General features: G+C 37.7%; 1 protein-coding gene across 8 annotated transcripts in view; it reads right to left on the reverse strand.

The window, feature by feature from the left end:
• Nucleotides 1–25127, reverse strand: part of Trdmt1 (tRNA aspartic acid methyltransferase 1) — a 97964-nt gene that overhangs the window by 57999 nt on the left and 14838 nt on the right. For 5 of the 8 annotated variants that reach the window (XR_015449656.1, XR_015449655.1, XM_087207210.1 and 2 more), the window contains exon 1: nucleotides 13762–13861. The exons of 1 other annotated variant lie outside the window; for it this stretch is intronic. Coding sequence is in view for 3 of the 7 variants with exons in the window: in XM_087207210.1 (XP_087063336.1) it covers nucleotides 13762–13825 (64 nt within the window). In the remaining 4 variants the exon portion in view is untranslated. 2 more of the 8 variants (XM_087207212.1, XM_087207213.1) reach the window with 2 other exon arrangements.

Consider the following 25127-nt stretch of genomic DNA (forward strand, 5'->3'; position numbering starts at 1 on the left):
CCAGTTAAGCCTATCTTTGGACTCCATCATTAAATGAGTCTATGTTTACAACTTTTACATAAACCAATTTAAATTCTGTTCTTTGTTAAACAAAACAAAACAAAACAGTCCTAATAGGCATTCAAGTGAACACACACTATTATATCATTTGCTCCTCTGAGGGAATGCATTTCAATTTCCAACTTGGCAAGCAGACCAAGATAAACATAAAAGCCTTGTGAATGAGTAATAAACTATACATATGCGAAAAGCAGCACTTTACTGGGTTAACATTCTCCAACTGTCACAAATTGAAGTAAGAAGGCCAGGAGTCTTCAATCTAGGCAGGAAGAATTTCAAAACAGGGCTACCCAATTATCTATTTGTACACATGGACATACACACAGTAAATACGGAGAGAGCTGCTTGTAAACTGTATCTTCAATGTCTTTTAAGAAGCACATAATATTTTCAGTTGTTCAGTCTTATCAACTCTTAGTTAGTAGACCTAGCTATCCCACATCTGGAAATCTGCACTATGCAAAGTTAGACAGGTATGTAAAGATGTAAGACTACATACATGGATGGGAATAGACATGTTAAAAAGACACTCCACATATACTGACAAAAAGTGAAACCCATATGGTGCACTAACACAAAGCAAGTTACAGAATATCCTGTTGAGTACAGTAATGTCCAAGATTAGTAAAGTATGTACATTAAGATGGAAGAAAATAAAAAAGAGGGACTCTTAAGAGGCTATTGTTTGGTGATGGAACTGGGGGAAGAATTACTTCTTCTTTTAAAGTTTCTTGGATTATTTCATTTTTGTTTTAACAACAAGAAGGATCTACTTTTATAATTAGTACAAAGCAAACAAAACAACAATTTTTATCTTGGAACAAAAGAATTCAATACTTCTCTTGGTTATGACCCTGAGAAATAACAAAAGGAAAAAAACAAGTATCAAATTAGAGAAGAAAGGTTTACATGTATTCTAAAAGCATGCCAGTTGAGTTGTGAACATACATACGGCATTAAACAATTATAAGTCACTGTAATATTTTATCCCACCAAGTCACAACAATCAAAATGAAAAGCATAAGAATTAAGTCATTTTTCAGTAATTTTTTACAAATCAGCAAGTAACTAGCAGATAGCTTAAATATAATGTTAAAAGTTATTATTTACATACTTACAGAATTTGAAGGATAGAAACTATTTAAATAGCTAAGAAGTAATGCAAACACATGTAATCCAGCCAATAACAAATTTGAACAATAAAAGATTTTGAATGTGTTTTACATATTTGCTTTGAGTAAATGAACATTTATGAAACTTCCAACATCATAAAAGGTTTACAATGGTCTTTGTTGATGCTATCTCATAATTTATAAAGTGACAATTTCTGACATATTCAGGAAAAAGTAAATGAAAATGAGAAGTGACATAAGCATTCCTACTCTGCATCTAATTAGCTGCAAACAAAATGAAGTTTTAAAAAATATAATTATCACTCATAAAGAGCCCCCAAATTAACCTAAGAAAAAAACTGTCCAAATTTGTCCTCTCATTTTAAACCCTCTTTGCTTTATACTTAATCCTACTTGAAAGCTTATACTTATCATCATTATTGACTTAAAGCTTCAAACTCTATGTGCAAAATGCTATAATTTCTCCTACACACGTCTAAAACTTAAAAAATTAAGTGTTTTTTTTTTTTTCTGCAACAGGCCAGAAAATACGCTAGTTATAAGACCACAGAGTATTAATTTTAGGTATTATTATTTTATTTTTTATCAAGGCTTTTTTAGGAGCAGTTTTATTTTCTCTGTGCATATAAAGATTTAGAGCCCCAGATGATGGCACAAGGCCTGTACTCCTGTGGGAGGCTGAGGCAGGAGGATCTACAGTTCAATCCCACTGGAACAATTTAGCACCTTACCGAAACCCTGTCTCAATTTTCTTCTTTAAATCAAAGGGCTGGGAATGTAGCTCAGTGTGAAGGCCCTAGGTTCAATATCCATTACCAAAAAAAAACAAAAAAGATTTAGGACAATGGGTAACTTTTTCTCTGTATTTGAATTCTAGATCTACCATTTCTAGCTGTTGGACTTAGCAAGGTTCTTAGATTATAGAAGGCTCCTAGTGCAAGACATGATTAATAAATCTAGAGAGGAGCTCAGGAACATGATGGAATTTCAACATAAGAAACAAACGGAATCCATAAAACAGATGCCAATAGATTTCCAGGACATGAAAAACTCCACTGAAAGTCTACACAGCAGAATGAGCCAATGTGAGGACAGAATTTCAGATATAGAAGATAAGATTGCAATTAGTGACCAGGAAAAGAAAAATTGCTTCAAAATTATGAGGGAACATGAGAAATCAATCCAGCAGCTGCTAGATGATGCAAAGAAGAAGAACATAAGACTGATTGGGCTCAATGAAGAAACAGGAGAGAGTGGAGATGACATAAAAAAAATCTCTTCACAGAAATAATGGCAGAAAACTTCCCAAGCAGGGGAAAAGAGCTTGACATACAGATAAGTGAGGCATATAGGACTCCAAATAGCCTTGATCAAAAACAATCTACACATAGGCATATAATTGTTAAGATTCCAGAAACACAACAGAAGAACAAAGTTCTACAAGCAGTCAGAGAAAAGAAACAAATCACATACAAAGGAAAGCCCATCAGAATCACAGCAGACTTCTCAACACAAACCATCAAGGCAAGAAGAACTTGGAGTGACATATTCCAAGCCCTAAAAGAAAACAGCCTCCAACCCAGATTGATGTACCCTGCAAAACTATCTTTCAAAATGGATGGAGAAATAAGATACTTTCATGACAAAGAGCACCTTAGGGACTTCGTGAATACCAAACCAGCACTCCAAAGAATTTTACACAATATCCTAGGAACAGACATTGAGGATCACAACCCCAGGAAGCAAAGCAGAATGAACCCATCTGCCATGACAAGAAATGAAATGTAAAGGGGGAGAACCCAACAAAAAGAAAAAGTCATGGCAATGACAAGTCAATACATTTCAGTTATAACCATCAATGTTAATGGTCTCAATTCACCAATCAAAAGAAATAGACTGGCAGAATGGGTCAAGAAGCAAAATCCAACAATATGCTGCATACAAAAAACACACTTAATTCAAAAGGAAACTCATAGACTGAAAGTTAAAGGGTGGAAAACAATACTCCATGCATGAAGAACCTGAAAAAAAGCAGGAGTAGCTATCCTCTTTGCAGATCAGGTAGATTTCAAACCAACAGTGATTAAGAGAGACAAAGAAGGACACTACATCCTTGTAAAGGGAACAATCCAAGAGGAAGAGATGACAATCATAAATATCTATGCACCAAACACTAGTGCACCCAACTATATAAAACAAATACTAACTGTCATGAAAAGTCATATATGCACTAATACAATTGTAGTGGGGGACTCAACACCCCACTGTCACAAATAGATAGATCAACTAGACTAAAAATAAGTAAGGAAATACTAGAACTCAATTGAACTCTTGAACAAATGAACTTAACAGATGTTTACAGAGTCTTCCACCCCACAAAATCAGAATACACATTCTTCTCAGCTGCACATGGGTCATTCTCCAAAACAGACCACATACTCACACAAAGAACATGTTTAAGTAAGTGCAAAGGAACTGAAGTTATCCCCTGTATATTATCAGACCATAGTGCGATGAAATTGGAGATCCATAGCAAAAGAAACAAAAAATTTCATAAACACGTGGAATTTGAACAACACACCTCTGAATAACCAATGGGTCACAGAGGAAATTAAAGAAGAAATCAGATAGTTCCTTCAATTAAATGACAATGACAATACAACATATCGGAATCTATGGGACACAATGAAAGCTGTCCTACGAGGGAAATTCATAGCAGTGAATACGCATATTAGGAAAACACAACAAGCCCAATTAAACAACCTGATTCTGAACCTCAAGTTCTAGAAAAAGAAGAGCAGGACAACCCCAGAGTTCATACAAGGGAGGAAATTATAAAGATCAGAGGAGAAATCAATGCAATGGAGACAAAGAGAACGATACAAAAAATCAATGAAGCCAAGAGTTGGTTCTTCGAAAGAATCAACAAAATAGACAAACCTTTAGCCAACCTTGTCAGAAAAAGGAAAGAAAAGGCCCAAATCCATGCAATCAGGAATGAAAAGGGTGAAATTACAACAGATCCAGCAGAAATCCAGAGTATCCTCAATACCTACTTTCAGAACCTATACGCCAATAAGATGGACAACACAGAAGAAATGGACAGATTCCTAGACACATATGAATTACCAAAGTTAACGAAGAAGACCTAAAAATTCTGAACAACCCAATATCAACCAATGAAATTGAAAACGTAATTAAAAACTTACCAACTAAGAAAAGCCCGGGACCTGATGGCTTCACTGCTGAATTCTACAAGACATTTAGAGAGGAACTTCTGCCACTACTGTTTAAACTCTTCAGTGAAATTGAAAGGGAAGCAATACTCGCGAATTCATTCCTGGAAGCAACCATCACCTTGATCCCCAAAGCAGAGAAAGACTCAACTGAAAAAGAGAACTACAGGCCAATCTCACTAATGAACATAGATCCAAAAATCCTTAATAAGATAATGGCAAACAGAATGCAGAAGATCATCAAGAAGATCATACACCCTGATCAAGTGGGATTCATCCCAGGGATGCAGGGATGGTTCAATATACGAAAATCAATCAATGTAATACACTATATCAATAGAGCCAAGGACAAAAACCATATGAGTATCTCCATAGACACAGAAAAAGCATTTGACAAAATCCAACATGCATTTATGATAAAAACCCTACAAAAAATTGGAATAGATGGTCTCTACCTCAACCTGATAAAAGTCATCGATGAAAAACCAACAGCCAATATCATACTAAATGGTCAAAAACTGAAATCCTTCACACGAAAATCAGGAACAAGACAAGGATGTCCACTATCACCACTCCTGTTCAATATAGTTCTGGAAACATTAGCCATGGCAATTAGACAAGAGAAAGAAATAAAAGGAATAAAGATAGGTAATGAAGAAGTCAAATTGTCATTATTTGCAGATGACATGATACTCTATATAGAAGACCCCAAGAACTCCACCAAAAGTCTTCTAGACTTAATAACCAAATTCAGTCAAGTAGCTGGTTACAAGGTCAACACACAAAAATCAATAGCTTTCCTCTACACCAATGACAGACTCACTGAGAGAGAAATAGGGCAAATAATTCCTTTCACAATAGCATCCAAAAAACTGAAATACCTAGGAATCAACCTAACGAAAGAAATCAAAGACCTCTTCTCTGAAAACTATGGCACTCTGAAAAGAGAAATTGAAGATGATATCAGAAAATGGACAGACATCCTCTGCTCCTGGGTAGGAAGGATTAATATAGTGAAAATGGCCATAGTTCCAAAACTGCTATATAGATTTAATGCAATTCCAATTGACATCCCAGCTGCATACTTCATAGACCTCGAGAAAACAATCCAAAAATTCATTTGGAACAAGAAGAGACCCAGAATAGCAAAAGCAATTCTAGGTAACAGAGACATGGCAGGGGATATCACAATCCCCAACCTGAAACTCTACTACAAAGCTACTGTGATTAAAAACAGCATGGTAGTGGCAAAGAAACAGACCTGAGGACCAGTGGAACAGATTAGAAGATGCAGAAACAATGCCAGACACACTCAGCCATCTCATCTTTGATAAAGAACAAACACCCTCACCAGAGGAAAGATAGCCTCTTTAATAAATGGTGCTGCAAAAATTGGGCTTCAACTTGCCAAAGATTAAAACTAGACCTGTATCTCTCACCGTGCACTAAACTAAAATCAAAATGGATTAAAGATCTAAATATTAAAATAGAAACTCTGAACCAGTTGGAACAGAGGTTAGGTAGAACCCTTGAAGACATCGGTGTAGGAAAAGATTTTATGAACAAAACCTCAGTTGCCCATCAACTAGCACAAACAATCAACAAATGGGATCTGTTCTTATTAAAAGGTTTCTGCACAGCAAGAGAAACCACCAGCAGTGTGAAGAGACAACCCACAATGTGGGAAAAAATCTTCACCTGATCTTCCTCAGACAAAGGTCTACTATTTCGAATTTATAAAGAACTTAAAAAGATCAGACTTCCCAAATTTAAAGACCCAATCCAAAAATGGGCATTTGAAATGAACAGACATTTCTCACACAAAGAAGTAGAAATAGCAAATAAATACATGAAAAAATCTTCAACATCACTGGTCATTCGAGAGATGCAAATGAAAACAATGCTGAGATTCCACTTCACTCCAGAAAGAATGGCTGCTATCATGAAATCAACCAATAACAAATGCTGGCGGGGCTGTGGGGAAAGAGGAACCCTGCTCCACTGCTGGTGGGAGTGTAGACTGGTGCAAGCACTGTGGAAATCAGTATGGAGATACCTCAAAAAACTAGGACTGGAAGTCTGATTTGACCCCGCTATTCCACTGCTGGGGATCTTCCTCAAAGAATTAAAAGAATCATACCACAGTGATATATGTGCACCCATGTTCATAGCAGCACAGTTTGTAATAGCTAAAACTTGGAAACAGCCCAAATGCCCATCAACTGGAGACTGGATAAAGAAAATGTGGGTTTTTTATAAAATGGAGTACTACTCAGCCATAAAAAATGAGAAATTAGAGACATTTATAGCTAAGTGGATGCACATTGAGGCAATACTCTTAAGTGAAATAAATTGGACACACATGTGTAAATACCGAATAGTTTCTCTGGTGTGAGAAACTGAAAGTGTAAATAAGGACTAAATGTATAATAGGTAATGTGAAATAGGAAGAAAAGGGGAAAAGGGGAAGGAAGTCGGAGGGCTAAGGGAATGGGATTAATATGAGAAAATGGAAAAATAGGAACAAAATCTTTGTAAATAGGGAGGAATGGAGGGGTTGAAGGGAGGGCTGGGCAAGGGTGAAAAATAAGAACCAAGAGAGACTATGTAAAGGTGCAAATTTCCAATGATGAATGTCATTATATTGTATACCTAAAATGTACCAATGATTAGAATGAATAATCGATAATGCAAAATAGGAAGAAAAGGTCCAAAGGGGTAGGGGTAGTGGGAGGGGGAGGGGAAAAGAAAGAAGGGAAAGGAAAAATGATGAGAAATGGAAAAAATGGAAATAAAGTCTTTGTAAATTGGGAAGGGTGGCGGGTGTGAAGGGAGGGCTAAGAATGGGGAAAAAATAAGAACCAAGATGCATTATGTAAAGGTACAATTCCCAATGAGAAATGTAATTGTGTTGTATACCTACAATGTACCAATAAAAGAATTTAATACAAAAAAAAAAAAAAAGGCTTGGTATCTTCACTGTAAAAGGATAATAAAGTACCATTCATGGGTATTCTGAGAGTTAAATGAGTTATGTCTATAAAACGCTTAAATTAGTGTCTGACAATAGTGATATCTGATTAAAGTTTGCTATCATTGTCATCAAAAGTGGAAAAACATTTCAAAAATGCTATTAAGGACTAGATGTGATACAAACTCTCACCGGAAATGGGAGCATCAGATAAGGCTCAATGCTCCAGTGACTGGCAACATACACTAAGTGTCACTGCTGATCTCTTAAACACTAGCAATCGAGAGCACAAGGTAACATTTCCACCTAGTGAATCACATACTTCAAAATATCATATTGACACATTTATGGCCACACAGAAACACTACTGAATAAAACAGTATGCCATTTTAAAAAGTAATCTGACAATATTCAGAATCTTCTCAATGTTCCTGTACTACCAACTATTCATTTGTTCGGCAAATATGGAGCATCCAATATGTGACAGATACTATTCAAGGCACCAACAATACAACAAGGTGAATAAAACAGAATAAAACAACCAACAAAACCCCACGCTCATAGAGTATGCATTTTATAAGAGGAAGCAGTCAATTCAAAAGCTAATAAAAGGTATAATATAAAGGCAGTGTAACTACTAAAGAAAAAAATAAAGCAGGAAGGGAAGTAGGGCAGAGGATGCAATTTATTGTATGAATAACAATCCACTGTGTGTCCTTGAATTTGTTTTTAGGTCCAAATATGTATGCATTAAACACATACATGCAAACACACACACACAGATGTGCCTATAAGACAACTACAATAAAAGTCAATTCTCCATTATGAGAATATCCAAAATTGAATGCATGTGGTCATTTTCATTATGCAAAAGTTTAAGTATGTAGCTGAGAAAGTCAAAGGGCTTCATATTATATAGTTTAAAATTTAGTTATACATGCATATTTTAAATAATACTATGTTAGTACATCCATTTAGAAGTATGTTCTTTTCAAACTCAAATTTCATGGAATAAATTGATGCTATTTTCTCACATGCTTGTGTGTATGGAATATAAACAATAAATATTTTTAAATGGAACAAGTTTTTTATTTTGCTTCACTTTAACTTGACAAGTTATATAAGAATAACTATTGGACAATGGCATAAAAAGGAAAAGTCTAAAATCACACTAAGACAAATATAAAAGAAAAACATTAAGCAGTTCAATTCCAGACCCTTTCAAGTGATGGTCCAGAAATATCTGTGCCATTCAGATCTACATAGAAAAACACTTCACGATACCATACTTGTCTATATCACTCATTAAACCCACTCATCACAAAGTGGGTTAGAGTGTCAAGCTGGCTGATGAATAAAGACAAAAGAGTCAGAAAATGGACAACTAGGGAGTGACAAATGAGAGGCTTAACATTTTAACAGAAAATATTAAGGCTGAGTAATTCTTTTGTTTTTGTTTTTTTGTTTTTTTGTACTGGGGATCGAACTCGGGACCTTGTGCTTGCAAGGCAGGTGCCGGAACCACTGAGCTAAATCCCCGGCCCACGGCCCATTTAATACATATGCTTAAGCATCAGGTAGGTAGCTCAAACTCAAAATCAAAACCATGAAGACCTTTGGAAATGACGTAGCAGGGCTGACCTCTGCTTTTAAAGCTGTCTCCAATACCTGACTATATAGACAACAGCCGTCCAGCTAGAGTTTGCCTTAATTCGTCCCCTTGAACGACTCTTCTCCTGTTATATTTTAAAACGAGAAAAATGCAGTCTTCTTTGTTTATATTTTCAGGTCTCTCTGCAGGCTCCACTGACATAAACCACGGCACTACTTCTTTCTCTGCTTTCCGTAAAGAGCTGGTCTTCACTAGAATGATTCCCATTAGCACTTTCCAGATCATACAAGCACACCCAGTATCTAAGTGTGCACAAGCAGTTCCTACACGGGGCAACATGTGCTTAAAAATGGGGCAGACACTGTCACACTTATGGCCATCTAGACCCTTTGCCTGTTTCGTGTCTTGAAACTTCTGCGATGTAATGTGTCTTTCTTCCGAGACAGAAGTCAGAACTCACTTTTCCAGCTTCCTTTGCCTGGCAATGGGATTTAGTACTCACCAACCACTAGCATCCACCTAAGACTTCAATTCAAAAGCAGCAATGTGAGGAAACGAATGAGAAAATCTATCTTTCTGTGAGGAAGGTAGTAAAGGCATTGAGCCTTTAGGGAAAAATATTGGTGGCACTTATGGCATCCTGTGCCCCACACTGTCAAGCGAGCTGTGACATCAGTGCAGGGCCTCACTGGGCCGGGCCATCTCCAGACCGCAGCTCGGGCAGTGCTCCGGTTTACCTAACCTGATGTGAGGTGTCCTGTGGGTTCCGTGAGTTTCCCAGTGTCCTTTAACATTTGTTTTCTGTTTATGTTAACTAAGAAGTGTGTGTGCCAAAAAATAAAAAGAATTTGGGTTGGCCCTCTATAGTTTTATCGAAGTTACAGTAAAATAACTATCAACTCAATAATAAACCCAAGAGTCAGCAAAGGTGAGCCTGTTACAAGTGTGGTACTGTGTGTGAGGCTGAACAGGAACAAAGAGGAGCAGTGCAGGATGTGGACTATGGAGGCACAGAAAGATGGGTAAATACACTCGTGTAATGAAGGTACTTGACGTCCAGTAAACCCAGAAGCATCCAGGTAGTGACTGTGACAATGCAAACAGCACACTGCAGATACTGATAAAGCTGAAGATTTTTATTGAGTTATTAGAATGATATACTGAGTTTGAGGTAAATCTATCACGTTGTTAAAGTAATTAAACATATTTTTATAACTAATAAAAGTCAGTAATGTGAGAAAGAAATTTTCAAATCACATACCTGATAAGGAATTGATACCTAGAATATATAAAGAACTCCTATAACTCAACAACAACTACAAAAAAACTCCAACTTGGGCTAAGGACTTCAATGGACATTTTTCAAAAAGAAGATAATACAAATTCACAATATGTACATTAAAAGGTATCAGCCTCTTTAGTTTTTAAGGAAATGCAAATCAAAATCACAATGGGATATCAATACATTCACATTACAATGGCTGTTACCAAAAGAAATGGACAGTAGAGGCTGCAGAAATGGAGAAAATGAACTCCTATGGAAAACAAGTTTGGTGATTCCTCAGAGATTTAAACAGAATTATCATCTGATGTAGCAATTCCATTCTTAGTTATACACCCAAAATAAGTGAAACCAAGAACTGAAAAGAAATACGTATATGCCAACATTAACAGCATCATTAACAACCCAAGGGCCTATTAACAGATGAATGGATAAAAAAAAATCATGCACACACGCAATAGAATATTATTCAGCCATAAAAAGGCATGAAATACTGATACACACTACTGCATGAATGAACTCTGAAAATATTACATTAAGTGCAAAAAGCCAGACACACAGAAAAATACATTGTTTTTGTTTGTTTTGTTTTTTTGGTACCAAGGATCGAACTCGGGTCCTTCCTCTTGCAAGGCAAGCAACGGAACCACTGAGCTAAATCCCCGGCCCGAATACATTGTTTTTGATATGAGGTTAACTAGGCTAGACTAATTAATGGAAACAAAGAAGAACAGAAGCTAAGAAGGACTGGTGGGGAAAGCAGACACAGAGTTATTGTTTAATGGGTACAGAGTATCACTTTGGGACGATGAAAAGTTTTGGAAACCAATATTGATGATGGTTGCACGACATTGTGAATGCACTTAATGCTAATGAACTATACTTTTCAAAGGGCTGAAACAGAATATTTTATCACAATAAAGAATTCCACTTTAGAAATCAGTCAGCACTGAAGTTCAATATGATTCCCATTGTGATTCTTCTTCTGATTATAATGGTAAGAACCAGAACAATGGTTAAAAGGTGTGGTAGACAGTCCCAGACTAGAATACTGATTTTTCTATTAACTAGCTGATTATATAAATACAATAAGACAGGACATTTAGAAGGTCCTTAGAAGTTGGACTTAGCTGCCACTGTTGTGTCTTTATTATATAAAAACCACGTGGAAAGAAGCAACGCGTATTATTACAGGTAATGCTAAAACTCTGGTACATCAACTAAATGAACACTGGAAGGCGAACAAGTGTGGCAGAAACATTTCTACCAATATGATAAGGACGGAATATCAACAATACATGGACCTCAAATCAAAAGGTGAGAGAGCAGAGAGGTAAGGAGGGCATCAGGCTACCTGGATTCCAGGAAAGGCCGCTCTGTAGACGAAGAGGCCACATCTTCACTGAAATATGTCAGGAGAAAAGAAGCTGGAGTGGAAGAGTCTGGGGTTAAGCTCTCCGGGTGGAGACAATCGCAAAAGAAAAGGCCAGAACACTAAAGTACTCAGCAGGTTTGCGGAACAGAGAGGGGGAAGACCAGGGAGCCTGGAGAAGTGAACCAGGGACAGAGTGAGTGGCAAGTGACGGGTGACGAGGGAGGGAGAAGCCAGGTCTCAGGCCGGAGAGAAAATGTGACCCTGATTCTAACCTGAGAACCATGTAAGTACGGCAGTGACGGGACCCGGTTCACCACGTAAAAAGATCATTCTACTGCTTCGTACAAGATGGATGGGGGAGGAAGGGGGACTGGAAGCAAAGACAGCCGGCAAACTCTTACCCTGGAGATGACAGCATCTTAGATTCACAGTAGTAACAGAAAAATATGTAAGTTCAGTTTGCATCGGTAACAGGAGAGAAAATACTTTACTGTCTCATCACTCCAACGGAAGTTAGTTAAAACTGCACAATGTCCCCTTGCTAACTGGCAAAGCTTAACAATGGACAGCAAACAATCCTGATGAATATGTTGGGAAGGCACTGAAAAAGCTCTAAAAACCAATGTGCTATCTTATCTACCAAAATCTTAAAGTGCTTTCATAGGTTTTCACTTAGTAACTCGCACACTTATTGCTGAATGAATCAATTTTAATTTTCAAAAACACATTTCAATAGAAAAACGGGAATTTTTTTCAAGGATGTAACTGTGGCACATTGTATTTGCAAAAAAACCTGAAACAAAACAAAACAGTAACAAACCTTAGGAACAATTTAAATATGCAACACTTAAGGAGTGGTTGATGACAGCTTATGACAAAATATTATGCAGACTTTAAGACTGTGTTCATAACTAGGTGTGACAGTACATATCTGTCCTCCTAACTGCTTAGCAGGCTGAGGCCAGAGAATCCTTAGAGGCCAGGCTGGGTAACCTAGTGTGACCCCGTGTCAATAAATAAATAATTTTTTAAAAAATCATGTTCATTAAGTGATATCAAGATATGGAAAAATGCTGACATTATAAAACCTTACAAAATTAAGACAGCAGATTAACTTTTAGTATCAATGAAGGTAGGAAGCCATCAAATAAGTAGTAAAAATTTTATACTCAGACTATAATCAAAACCCAACATCTGCTCAGAAAATTTATAATCTCAATCCATTAGTTATTGTCAGTATCTTACAGTGCTAGTCTCCTGTAACCTTTAAAGAAAGATGACAATCTAAAAATTTAAAAAAGGAAGCCGGGAAGTTTCACTTTTGTGGTTGTCTTAGTAACTTGGGAATAAACGTGCAGTTTGTCACTCCATACCCCAAGCGCCAGAGAAATTCAAAGCCTCAGAGTGCGTGAGATCCAGTAAACAGTAATAGTGACAAAATACTGTGAATGTCTCCAACATACTGGGTACTGATAACCACTTCACACGCTTCATCTTTCATCCCCCACTAACTGGTCTTTGAAATGTACCGTTTCACACTTTAAAACCAGGACTCCGGTTCAACAATATTAGGAAACGGGCCCAAGGCCACAACGCAACAAAACCTGAACTTAGATGCAGCTCTCTGGTATCTAAGCGCAGTTCTCCGAAGACGCGGCGTTTCTTTCCTCAGGCCTCACCCAGATTCTCCCGTTTCCCCCACAGTCCGCTTAGCATTTGCTAACTTGTACCTGAAACTGGAGTTAGCCTTCTCACCCCCGCGCACGCGGACACACACACACACACACACACACACGGGCCTCCCAGCCTCTGGGGACAGCACTCAGGACTAGGCCTCGGCCCCAGGCAGCCGCTCGCCCTCCCCGACCGGGTCGGTGCCCTCCAGTCCGACTTCACTGAGCCCTCGAGGCGCAGAGCTGGGCCGCGGGGAGACCCAAACCCATCCCGGGGGAGGCGCGCGGGCCGTTTCCAGGACAACCGAGCAAGGCCCGGCCCCGCCCCCCACGGTCTCGCCGCTCCGCCCCTCCCTGGCGCCGGCGCTCGGCCCAGCACCGACTCCGCGTCGAGACAGAAGCGTTCGGGCCTCTCTCACCTCTCAGCGCGTGGTGCATGCCGCCAATGCCGCTGTACAGCTCGAGGACCCGCAGGGTCTCCATACCCGCCGCCGCCACCGGAGCCTCGGAGCTAGGCCTGCCGGTCCCTTCGCTTCTCCAACCCCCGTCCGCGGCGCTCCTTGTGCGTCTGGTTCCGCGGCTTTTCAGTTCCCCCCACCTCTTAGGACTTCGCAGGGAATCCCAGGCCTGAAGGGCTGGCAGGGGTCAGAAAAGGAACTAAGGACAGAAAACAATAAGGCTTCCCAAGAGAACACCCCGCGCTGGATAGCCTGATTTATTCTTTGTCGTCTTTGTTTGATGTTTTTGGCGGACATGAGTGGGAAAGAAACCCAGAGCTTTCTAGAGGGGGGAAAACTGCCTTCCCTCCAAAGTGAATTAACACTGATTAGAATCTAGAAAAAGTCATTTTTCAGGCGGGCTGCTTTACACGCGAAATGTTCAAACATTCCCTCCACTGGATTGATGGAGATAAATCCAGACCAGCCTCTCCCTGGAGAAGGTGGCACAATTAGAAGTACTCAGAGTAGAGCCCTGATAAGACAGACGATGCTAGCTGTAATTGTTAATAAGGTGAATTATATTTTACTTTGGACAATGCTCCCACATAGGATATTACTATCACATAAGATTATTGATGGGCCTCCAAGTGCTAAGGCTTTGATTCTCCTGGGTGGTCCAGTGACCAGATTGTTCGAATCATGATTATAAACTAAAATAAGTCAGTCATATAGAGAAAAAGAAATATTCTCATTGTCAAGAATGCCCTTCTATTTGTTCTCAATGCTGCCACAGGTTAACCTTTGCTAAGAGGAATTTGGAAATATCACTTGTAATGAAAATAACTGATTTTTTTAAGACATTGGCATGCTTGCTAATGTAATATTGTTAACAAGTATTAACAAATAAAAGTATTATTGTATTCAAATTTCAGGATTGACTAATCCATTTTGATGTGGTCTATAAGATTAACGTTTTGAACTGTATGTTGTCCTCAAAGTGTTCTGTTTTTATTGGTTATGTAAGAGTTATGTTAGAAAGATACCACAGAGCTGCGGGTTAGCCTTGGCATTGCTGATAACTGGGTACGACTTTGACTGTGAGATAGGCCAGGTTTCCTCAGCTGTAAACTAAAGGGGAAGGAAGAGGTAGAGATGATTGCTGAGCCTCAGCAATTTCAAATTTTTGTGGATAAATTAGTATTTGAAAAAATGAGTTCTGATTTGGCCCCATGTTAATTTTCTGATCAAATTAAAATATCTAGAAAGACTTTTTAAAAAATCTTCCAAGCAAGTGTACTGTTAAACCAACTCAAAATATAGAAACCATATAAACACTAGCATATATATATGATGAGGCATACTTATTATTAATGCCATAAATAAATAGTACATAAAATACAAATACAGCTATGTAGTCCTAGTGATTTATATAGTCAACAACTAATATATTAAACAAATCTAGACTCACTTCAGCATTAATGTTATAAATCAAAATAAATATGACCAAGGTTCGTTCCTTATGAGGGAGAGATAGTATATACATATATATGGAGCAGCATTGATGAAAAATACCAAGCTAATGAAAAGGGAGAGACCTTAACCCCAAATCGCAGAGAAGCTAATTTCAAACTGTTCACTTTGATACTTGAGGGTCTTCACAAATAGCTTAAAACTTACTTTTCTTCCTTAACTTTGGTTTCTTCCATTTTTGAACTCTGATATAAACTAAATTCCTCAGCATTTACAAAACATATCCTCCACTCTCCACTTCTCAGCTTATTTTCCCTTGCTTATGTTGCTTACCTCCCTAAAAATCTCATAGACTTCTTCAAGGCATGCATTTCAAGTGGAACATTCCTTCTAGATGCCCAGGCTACTCTGGTTCACTTCAATTTTCTGTCTCCATCTGCTGAAACACATACCCTCCTTGTCCCTAACACTCAATCCTTTGTGTTTCTTTAGCCCAATTTTCACCTCCTATAAGCCACTTCTTTTTATGTACTCTTTCCTCTCTAAAGCTTATTACATGTGATAATCATTTCAAGAAAGAAAACTTTCTCATAGTCATGATTTACAGCCATATCCATGGAAGCATGTATCAATGTAAGAGCCCCTTGGATTCTGTAGAAACTCTTCTGGTGACTGCTACAAATTGTAAGACTGGGGTGGGGGGATGCAGAGGGCTGGTTACTGATGCCACAATAGGGAGAAGCCGAGCATGGAGGCAGGATGAGCAGGTAGAGAAAAGAAAAAATACGTATTTTTTTTCAAAGTGAATGTTTGTAAGGAAAAAACTCTAAACCCACAGCTTCTCATGAAGTTATCCTCAATAACATATCCCAACTGCTTATGTTCTGATTAGAGAAACTCAACACACTTTTGAAAATATAAACAAATGTCAAAACTTGGACTTCAGTGTATTCCATGCATTTTCTCTTCAAACAGAAAATGTACTTGAAAAAAACCCAAATGTTAGCTTCACCTAGAAAATTAAAGGCAGATTTAAAACATATAAGAAATAAGAGCACACCATACTACCAAGGGATGCATTAAAATTATAATAGCACACTCAATTATTGAAGAGTTCATTGTGTACCTTGGAATCCAATGCCATTTCCTTCTTCCTCTCCTGCCTGTCATTAATATCTAACAAAGTTAAACAAAGTCTGCCAAATGCTTAAAATAATTTTGGCAATCATCTTTCAGTTTCCACAAGCTAGTCCAGTCTTTACACCCCAAAGAAATGGGATTTGGATTCCAACCTAGGCTCAACTACAAGGAGAGATTCAATTGCCTTATCCTATTTCAGTGATGAGCAGCTTGCTCTCTGGTTTTACACAGGAAAAAAGGAATGATCTTTAAGAATTGCATGGAAAATTTAAAAAGTCATCATATGGGATAAATCAACAATAAATGTTCTCAGGAGAGGAAATTACAATCAGAAGAAACTTGAATTGGAAAGATCCCTGGAGTTCATCTGCCATGCATGAGTGCCCACAAGCTTGAGATTGCTCTCTGCCATGTTTGTACCCCTTGCATTAACCCCAGGTTTGTGAGCTACTAATGAGCAGTACAGTGTCCTTCACAGAGTGAGCTATCTGATGATGCAGAGCTTGAAATATTAGAAAATCCTTTGTTATCATCACTCAAATTCCAGCTCCTTTAGATTATTCCTCTGCACTAACGTTCAAAACTCTTTCCCTCTTCTATCATGGATTCTGTTATGGTTAAGAGTGTAAGCTCAAAAAAAAGAGTGTAAGCTCAAAAACCAGAGCATAGAGAGGAATCAGATGCCTGTACTTCCTGCCAGGGTAACTTGAGGAGAGTCACTTAACCTCCCTAAGTGCACCTCTAAATTATATAAATAAGAGGACATGTGGTTGCCATCAAGGGTAAGTGAGGATTAAAAGCACTTAGCCTAGGGGCTGGGGATTTAACTCAGGGTTCCAGTGCCTGCCTCGCAAGTGCAAGGTCCCGAGTTCAATCCCCGGTACCAACAAAAGAAAAGCACTTAGCCTAATCCCTACCAAAAATAAATCTATGCTTATTAAATAGTATCTGTATACTTGCATCCACTGTTTCACACTCTGCAGCCTTAGTTACCTGCAATCAACTGGAGTCAGGGAAGAGCAAACAGGAAATTCTAAAAACAGTTCATAAGTTTTAAAGTATTACCATTCTGAGTAAGATCATGAAATCGTGTACAAGTCCCACTCCATCTGCCCCCGAGGTGAGTCAGTCTTTGCCTGTCATAGCCATGTGACATATGCTAGTTACTCACAACATTTAGATTATGGGATCGATTGCCAAGGTATTGTGGTGCTTGTGACCCTTATTTTACTTAACAGCAGCCCCAAAGCACAAAAGCAGTGATGGTGGCAATTTTATAGCAGTGTATTGTTATATTCTCTTATTATTGTTAATCTCTTACTGTGCATAATTTTTAAATTAACCTTTATCATAGGTATGTATGTTTGCACAGAAGAAATACATAGCAGACTCAGGGTTCAGTACTGTCTATGGTTTCAAACATCTCCTAGGGGTCTTGGCACCTATCCCTCCAAAACAGGGGGTGACTACTGTAATAGCCAAGGGCCAGGGATGTAGCTCAGTAGCACCGTGCCTGCCTCACAAGTGCAAGATCCTGAGTTCATTCCCGGTACCACAAGAAACAGACAAAAAAAGACAATAGCCGGGTGCTACATTTTTCAACTCCTTCAACTGTGTCTGTCATCTGTCACAAGTCAGACCCCTCGTGTGAGTCCACTCTGGTGAGGTGATGCCTGTTTTAGAACCTATAAATGAACACCAGGTCCTGAACACAATCGGGCCAGAAATCATGGAGGGCTCCAGACAGTCACAGACACCTCAGGGCTCTAGGAGAGCCTGGCCCTTCTTGGAAGTGCCCAGGAATATCCTAGGCTTGACCAGGGGTGAGTAAAGGCTGGAAGTCTGGAAGCCACCGACATGGCTGAGGGAGTACTCAGCTCAAAAATGCAGGAAGGTCAAAGGTGAAGAGCAGCACCCATAGTAAGACAGAGATACGTTCTACTTCTTAATTCACAGAAAGACCAATACAGCTGTAAAAGGTAGGTCTGCAGATCTGGCAATCACCAGGGAAAATTGCCACGGTGACTTTATTCTGAATGCATGAGTTGAGATAATGGTGGGGGGAGGGGAAATGAGAGGGAACCTAACTCTTTATTGTGTTATTTATTTATTGACTCTTTATTGTGTCAGCCCACTGAAAAGATTTTCAATTAAGATTTTTTTAAAACTAAAAATCTATCATTTATTTCAGACCATACAATTGCCAATAATAAAAACTTGAACATCTTTTATTTCCTAAGCACAGGACTATTTTGCTAATTTCATTGGTTCTCTAAAACTACGTTGTACTCTAGAATAGCCACTAATGATTTCAGTTGAAATTAATTAACATAAAAAGTAGTTCACTCCCAGTGGGCACATGACAAATGCTCAGTAGCCGCATGTGGCCAATGGTCACCCTATTGCTCAGCACAGGCATAGAATATTCCCATCATTACAGAAAGTTCTACTGAGCAGAGCTGCCCTAGAATGTCTCCAAACTCCAAACTTTATGGGTAGACCATGTATCAAGATGTGCACCAGCTGCCTAATAGTTGCATACTGAACACTGTTTCAAACTAAGTGCCCCAAAAATATGGAGGAAAAAGGAACTCAAATAAAAGCAAATCTTGTAGCCTAACATCCATTCTCTTTCTGTAGTATCATTACCTTACTGATAGATTGTCTCTCTCTCTCACACACACACACAAAACAGGAAATTGTAAAAGTGCTCTATCAGTGACATGATAAACTTTTCAGAGAAAAGAACAGATGGAAAATGAACTTCCTGGTGTCTTTAAGGAGTAGCACTTTTCTGTTGTAAACTATATACTAGGGACTTCCTACTGTAAATAACATCATCTCATACGTATCTCAGAAGAAAAAGGATAAATTTTTTTAAAAGTCAGAATCAAGAGGTAATGTGATGATAATTTCTGCTGAAAACATGGAAGCCATGGGGTTTTCTTGATGGTTTGCTATTTCTAAGTAATCAGTCATAGCTTTTCCCATTGGTTTTCCTCTAAGATGTTATTTCTGAAGTTTCTCATTGAAATCTGTTTTTACAGCACAATTTAAAGCTTATGTTAAGTTAAAGATAGTGGATTTTTTCTTTAAAACTGTTTTCATGAGCTCCCAGCAAGTTAGAGCTAGAAGGAAACTCAAAGACTTTGGTCCAGTGTTTCCTAACTATTTTCAGAAACAGAACCTTTGGTTTACATAAACGCTCATGAAGAAGCAAGGCACAGAGAGATGGAGAAGTGGAACAAATGTATGGGTGTGCACACGTACACACTGTTACTGAAGCATAGTAGTGTAGTAGTGGGTCCAGAGCAATGGCAGATCACACATGCTACCCCCATCCACTCCCACAGCTGCCTCTAAATGACCTTGTGCGACCTGAATCATAAACCAGTGATTTCATCCAACCTCAGTTTTAGAGGTTGAAAAAGGGCCGAGGATGTAGCTCAGTGGTGCCACGCCTGTCTGGCAAGTGCAAGGTCCTGAGCTCAATCCCTGGAACTGGAAATGAAAAAAAAAAAAAAATAGAGATCTAAAAAGATTGTACATCTTGCCTGGTCTCCCAGGTGGATGGAGAATATGGAAGCCCAGCGCGGGTTCTTCCACAGGCCACTACTATCTTTATGTGTATACAGGCTACGCCATAATGTAGTACAGAAAATTTTTTAAATAAATAAATAAATAAAAAGAGGCTAACTTGCCCAAGGCCTTCTGGACCCTGGCACACAGAACCAAAACCAGCAACTAAACAGCAGTAGACCTAAGAGCAATAATATTTCCTCCTCGAAAACAGCTTCACCTGAGAACTTTTGAGATCTTTGAAGCAAAAATGAGCCTATATGACAATATACATTGTAAAGGTCAGACAAGAAAAGCAAACATTACTTCATGCAACTTGGTTAATTACTAATATTTATAATAGATTTTTTTGCCCAAGCACTCCTGAAAAGACAGCTTGACATAGTTCAAGAAACATGATCCTTAGAATCAGATTGACTGATACAAATCCTGCCACATATACTTAATTCTTATCCTATGAAATTGATAATATATGCTAACAGGGTAGTTGTTTACATTCAATTATTAGATAATAACATAGGTGTAGCTATAGATATATATATATATAGACATACATACAAATAGATAAAAGCACATAGAGGAGATATTCTTAAATGAAATAAATAGGACACACATGTAAATACTGAATAGTTTCTCTGGTGTGAGAAACTGAAAATGTAAATAAGGATCAAAAAGTATAATAGATACTGTGAACTAGGAAGAAAAGGGACAAAGGGGAAGTGCGAAGGGTTGGAGAGAGAAAAGAAGGGAATGGAATTAATATGAGAGAAGTAAAAATGGAAACAAAGTCTTTGAAAATAGGGAGGGGGGAGGGGTTGAAGGGAGGGCAGGGGAAGGGGGAAAAAATAAGAACCAAGACGCATTATGTAAAGGTACAAATTTCCAGTGATGAATGTCATTATATTGCATACCTAAAATGTACTGGTAAAATTAATTTTAAAAGATAGATGATAGATAGATGATAGATAGATATAGTGCACTGGTTTCCTCCCACTTTCTGGACAACTTTGTCATAAAATAAGGAATAACTCTTTCTTCTGTAATAGAAAGAATTATAGTATTCTTCAAAAAGAGTACATTACCAAGCCATAAATTTTCATGTTCCTAACAAGATGCCTTTCCTTGCTGCTTCTATTATACCCTTCAGATAAGAAAATATGGTCCATGTTGGGAATAGAGGAAACAGAATTTAATGCCTTTGAGAGATGTTATTACTTTGCTCTTTTTCCCTAGTAGTTTACCTGAGTTTTCAGAACTGCTGGAAGTCACTAAAACACACAACTAGATCCAGCGATATCGGGAAAAGGATTTACACAGTCCGTAAAACACCTTCTTCTTCATTGTCTTTCCAAAAATTACTAGTCATCAAAACTGATAGACTACAATTCAAAGAAAAATGATGTACAAGAATTTTTTAATTTTATCTTTGAGCTAGGTACTGGTTAACATATACAACAGTATCACTCAGTGATCAGCACAGTTCTGGGTGTGGCTGAAGGGATTTACTGAAGACAGAAGACCCATCCTGGTGAGCGGCACCACCAAGGCTTGTAGCTTGAATGGAATGCAACGGAGATGAAGGAAGGCTCACTTCTTTTTCTCCGGAGGAGCTCCAGTCTTCCTCACCTTGGATGTTGTCTCCTGGCTTCCAGCGCAAACCCTTCAGCCTTCCATGCAGACCCTTCTCCCTCCGGATACAGCCTTGCACGGGGCACTGCAGTGAGCTCCAGGCCTTTTACTGGCTCCTTCGGATCTCCAGCGCATAAACAGCCCTTTTGCGTTCTTCCACACTGACTCTTGGGGTGGCCATTGGAAGCACCTTATATGGCCGTTGTAGATCCTTATACATTTGTATATCTTGTATTAAATCTGTTTCTCTCATAAGCACTGACGATACACTGAAGAATCATTCTCATATGACCCAATAGTGATAAAAATATAGTAACAGTTCTAAAGAACTGCCATTCTCTATTCACCCTACATCAGAAGAAAAAAATGTTTTGTATGTATTTTACAGTTAAAAGTAACCTTATTAGCTTTCAAAGTCACTTATGTGGGCTGAATACAAACACATTTTATCTTCCAAACTTTTCCTTCTTACTTGGAATTCAAAGTTTATAAGGTTAAACTTTTTCTGTAAATCCACTGAGTGTTTCATTTCCATCTAAGGTAATTACTGCTAAAATAAAGTATCTAAATTCCCTGAAGGGATTTCTAGTATATTTAATCACTCAAAAATACAGAGGGACTAAAATAGTCAATATTTCAATAGATAGCAAAAATATGTTTTATTAACAGGATAGTATCAATCACATGGATCTGTAAGTTTCAAAGTATTTTATAAATCTTTAAAACGCTTACTGATCAATTTTAGAGCTGTCAGCTTTCCTTTTTAATAATTCAGTTTCTTACCAAAATAAAAGGTAGAAAACTTCATGTGATTGTTCAATGTCATTTAAATCAATATTCTCCAGAGCAAAACAGATTTATTTACAAAAACATCACCACATTTGTAAAAGAAGAAAAACTAGAAGATAAGACCTGGAAACCATCAAATAATAAAGTGAAAGGGGTTAGCATGTATTCTGAGGGAAAATTTCATATTAGGAGTTTAGGAAAGAATGTGAGGAATCTGCAGGGTAAATTCGTTTTGACTCCTTGCATTTTAGGTCTACATCCTAGGCTAGGGTAGGAAAGAATGCAACAATGAGCACTGTTTATATATCCTTGCAGACTTTACAGTTTTAAAATCCCAAAGTTAATATTGCAGGTGCATCAGATTACTTGTTCCCCGCAGGGAGGAGACGTTGTTATTTGGAAAACAAACATTTGGGTATTACCTGAAGCGAAAGGGGAGTAAAAACCATATATCAGAAAAGTTCAGAATGCTGGAAGCCTAAACCAACTGCAAGAGTTTCTCTACTGTTCTTTGTCCTTTTAAATACTAATAGAATATTTATGCTTATTACACATAATTTTTAAAAATAGAGAAACATATTTAAAAGAAAATTAAAACTATAAGCATACCCAGGGCTCATATTTTGATGTTTCTCCCTTTAATGCTTGCATCACTTGCTTTTCTTACCTTATCTTTAATCTTTTACCAAAATCAGAATCTTGCACGCCTATTTTAAATATGGCCCTTTTCATCTAACACTGTTTCACTATCAGTTCTTCATTTCATTAAACATATCAGAGATACACATTTTTAAATGTTATCTTTATTTTTCCTGAATTTTAGAAATAATACATGCCAATTTTGAAAGGTAAAGACAAATACAGAAGTGTAAACAATAGAAAGACACATTATTCTGTAAACCTCAATTCCATCCCACTCCCTAAAAGCTAACACTTCTGACAGCTTGCTGAATACCTTTCCTGCTTTTTTCTGTAGTACATAAACAACAATAATGTATTTTTTAATTTTCTCAAAACCGAATTTCTCAATATTGAATAGGAAGTTTCAGCTTTGCATTGTATCAAGAACACTGTAATGGCCATTCTTTATATTAACTTTCATAGATCCCTGATATTTTCTTCATATAGACTCTAAAATCACCTACCAGAAGATTGGTGATTTATCATTATTACCTATGTTCTTAAAACCTGTGACCATTTCTAGAAAGCACCAAATCCTGTCAACAGCACTACAGGATGCTCACCTGCTTCATCCTTATGACACAAGGACTGCCACATTTCAGCCAAAAAATACTGTCATTTTATTTGCCTGATTTTCCATTAATCTCAAGGATACTATTTGCTTATTAATCATCTGGTTTTCCTTTGTCAATTATCTCATATATATCGTTTTTCTACTGAACTGATATGTTTCCTAATGAAGTATTACTATTTTATTTTTGCTGTTAATAAGGTCAGGTTATTTTTAAAATAATTCCCCAGTTCATCGTATTTCATTTAATTAGACTTATAAGTGTTTTAAGACACAAAAGTGTTTCATTTTCTAAAGTCAAATAAATGTATTTTTCCTTTTTGACCTAGCCTATTGCTTTTTTAGTTTAAGAAGTGTTTTACTTAGGAAAAATGAGCTAATCTCACCTCTATGTTCTTCTTTTATTTTTAATTTAAAATAACTATTATCAAACACACACACATACACAAAATTAAAACCATTCAAAGAAGAACAATGCAAGTGAAAAAAAACTACAATAATATTCAAATACAGTAGAACTCAACCAAAACAAAACTGAACAGCACTTAAACATTTTTCCATATAACTTAAAAAAGCATCTCAAGTACCAGCAAGACAGCAGAGGATGTGATTGGTTTCAGAAAGATCCCCCAAACCAACATTGAATAAATAATGATCTGGAAAAAAAGCTCCAGTTAGTTAGCAGACTCCACATAAACCAAGCTTTTCCCTAATTTAAATTTCGATACAGTCATATGACATGTGATGGAAACACAATTCGAGAAATATGTTATTAGGCCATTTCATCCGTGTGTATCCTTAATTACACTTTCAGTTTCTCACACTAGAGAAACTATTCGGTATTTACACATGTGTGTCCTATTTATTTCACTTAAGAATATGGCCTCAATGTGCATCCAGTTAGCTATAAATGACTCGTTTCTTTTTCTTTATGGCTGAGTAGTACTCCATTTTATAAAAAAAAAACACCACATCTTCTTTATCCAGTTTCCAGTTGATGGGCACTTGGGCTGTTTCCAAGCTTTCACTATTATGAACTGTGCCGCTATAAACATGGGTGCACATATATCGCTGTGGTATGATTCTTTTAATTTTTGGGGGAAGATAACCAGGAGGGGGATAGCGGGGTCGAATGGAACCTCTAGTCCTAGTCCTTTGAGGTGTCTCCATACTGATTTCCTCAGTGGTTGCACCAGTCTGCACTCCCACCAGCAATGCAGAAGGGTTCCTTTCTTCTTATTTTTAGTTTTTATATATAATGTAATGAGATTTTCCTTTCTATGTTTGATTTGTGATAATTTTACCAGTCCATGTTTGCAGAGCGTGATGTTTCCACTCCTTATGTGCAGTTGGTTCATGTACATAGGCACATTGTCATTCCTTTTTTCACCCCCTTTCCCACTCCTCCCTCTCCCTCCTTCCATCTCTTGATCCTTTCCCATTTGAGCAAGACAACACACTACATCCTTATTTAGTAGGATCTGCA

The sequence above is a fragment of the Heterocephalus glaber genome, unplaced genomic scaffold (genome assembly GCF_053883595.1).
Source record: "Heterocephalus glaber isolate CG9 unplaced genomic scaffold, H.glaber_assembly_v1.0 deba00000768, whole genome shotgun sequence".
Classification (NCBI taxonomy): Eukaryota; Metazoa; Chordata; class Mammalia; order Rodentia; family Bathyergidae; genus Heterocephalus; species Heterocephalus glaber.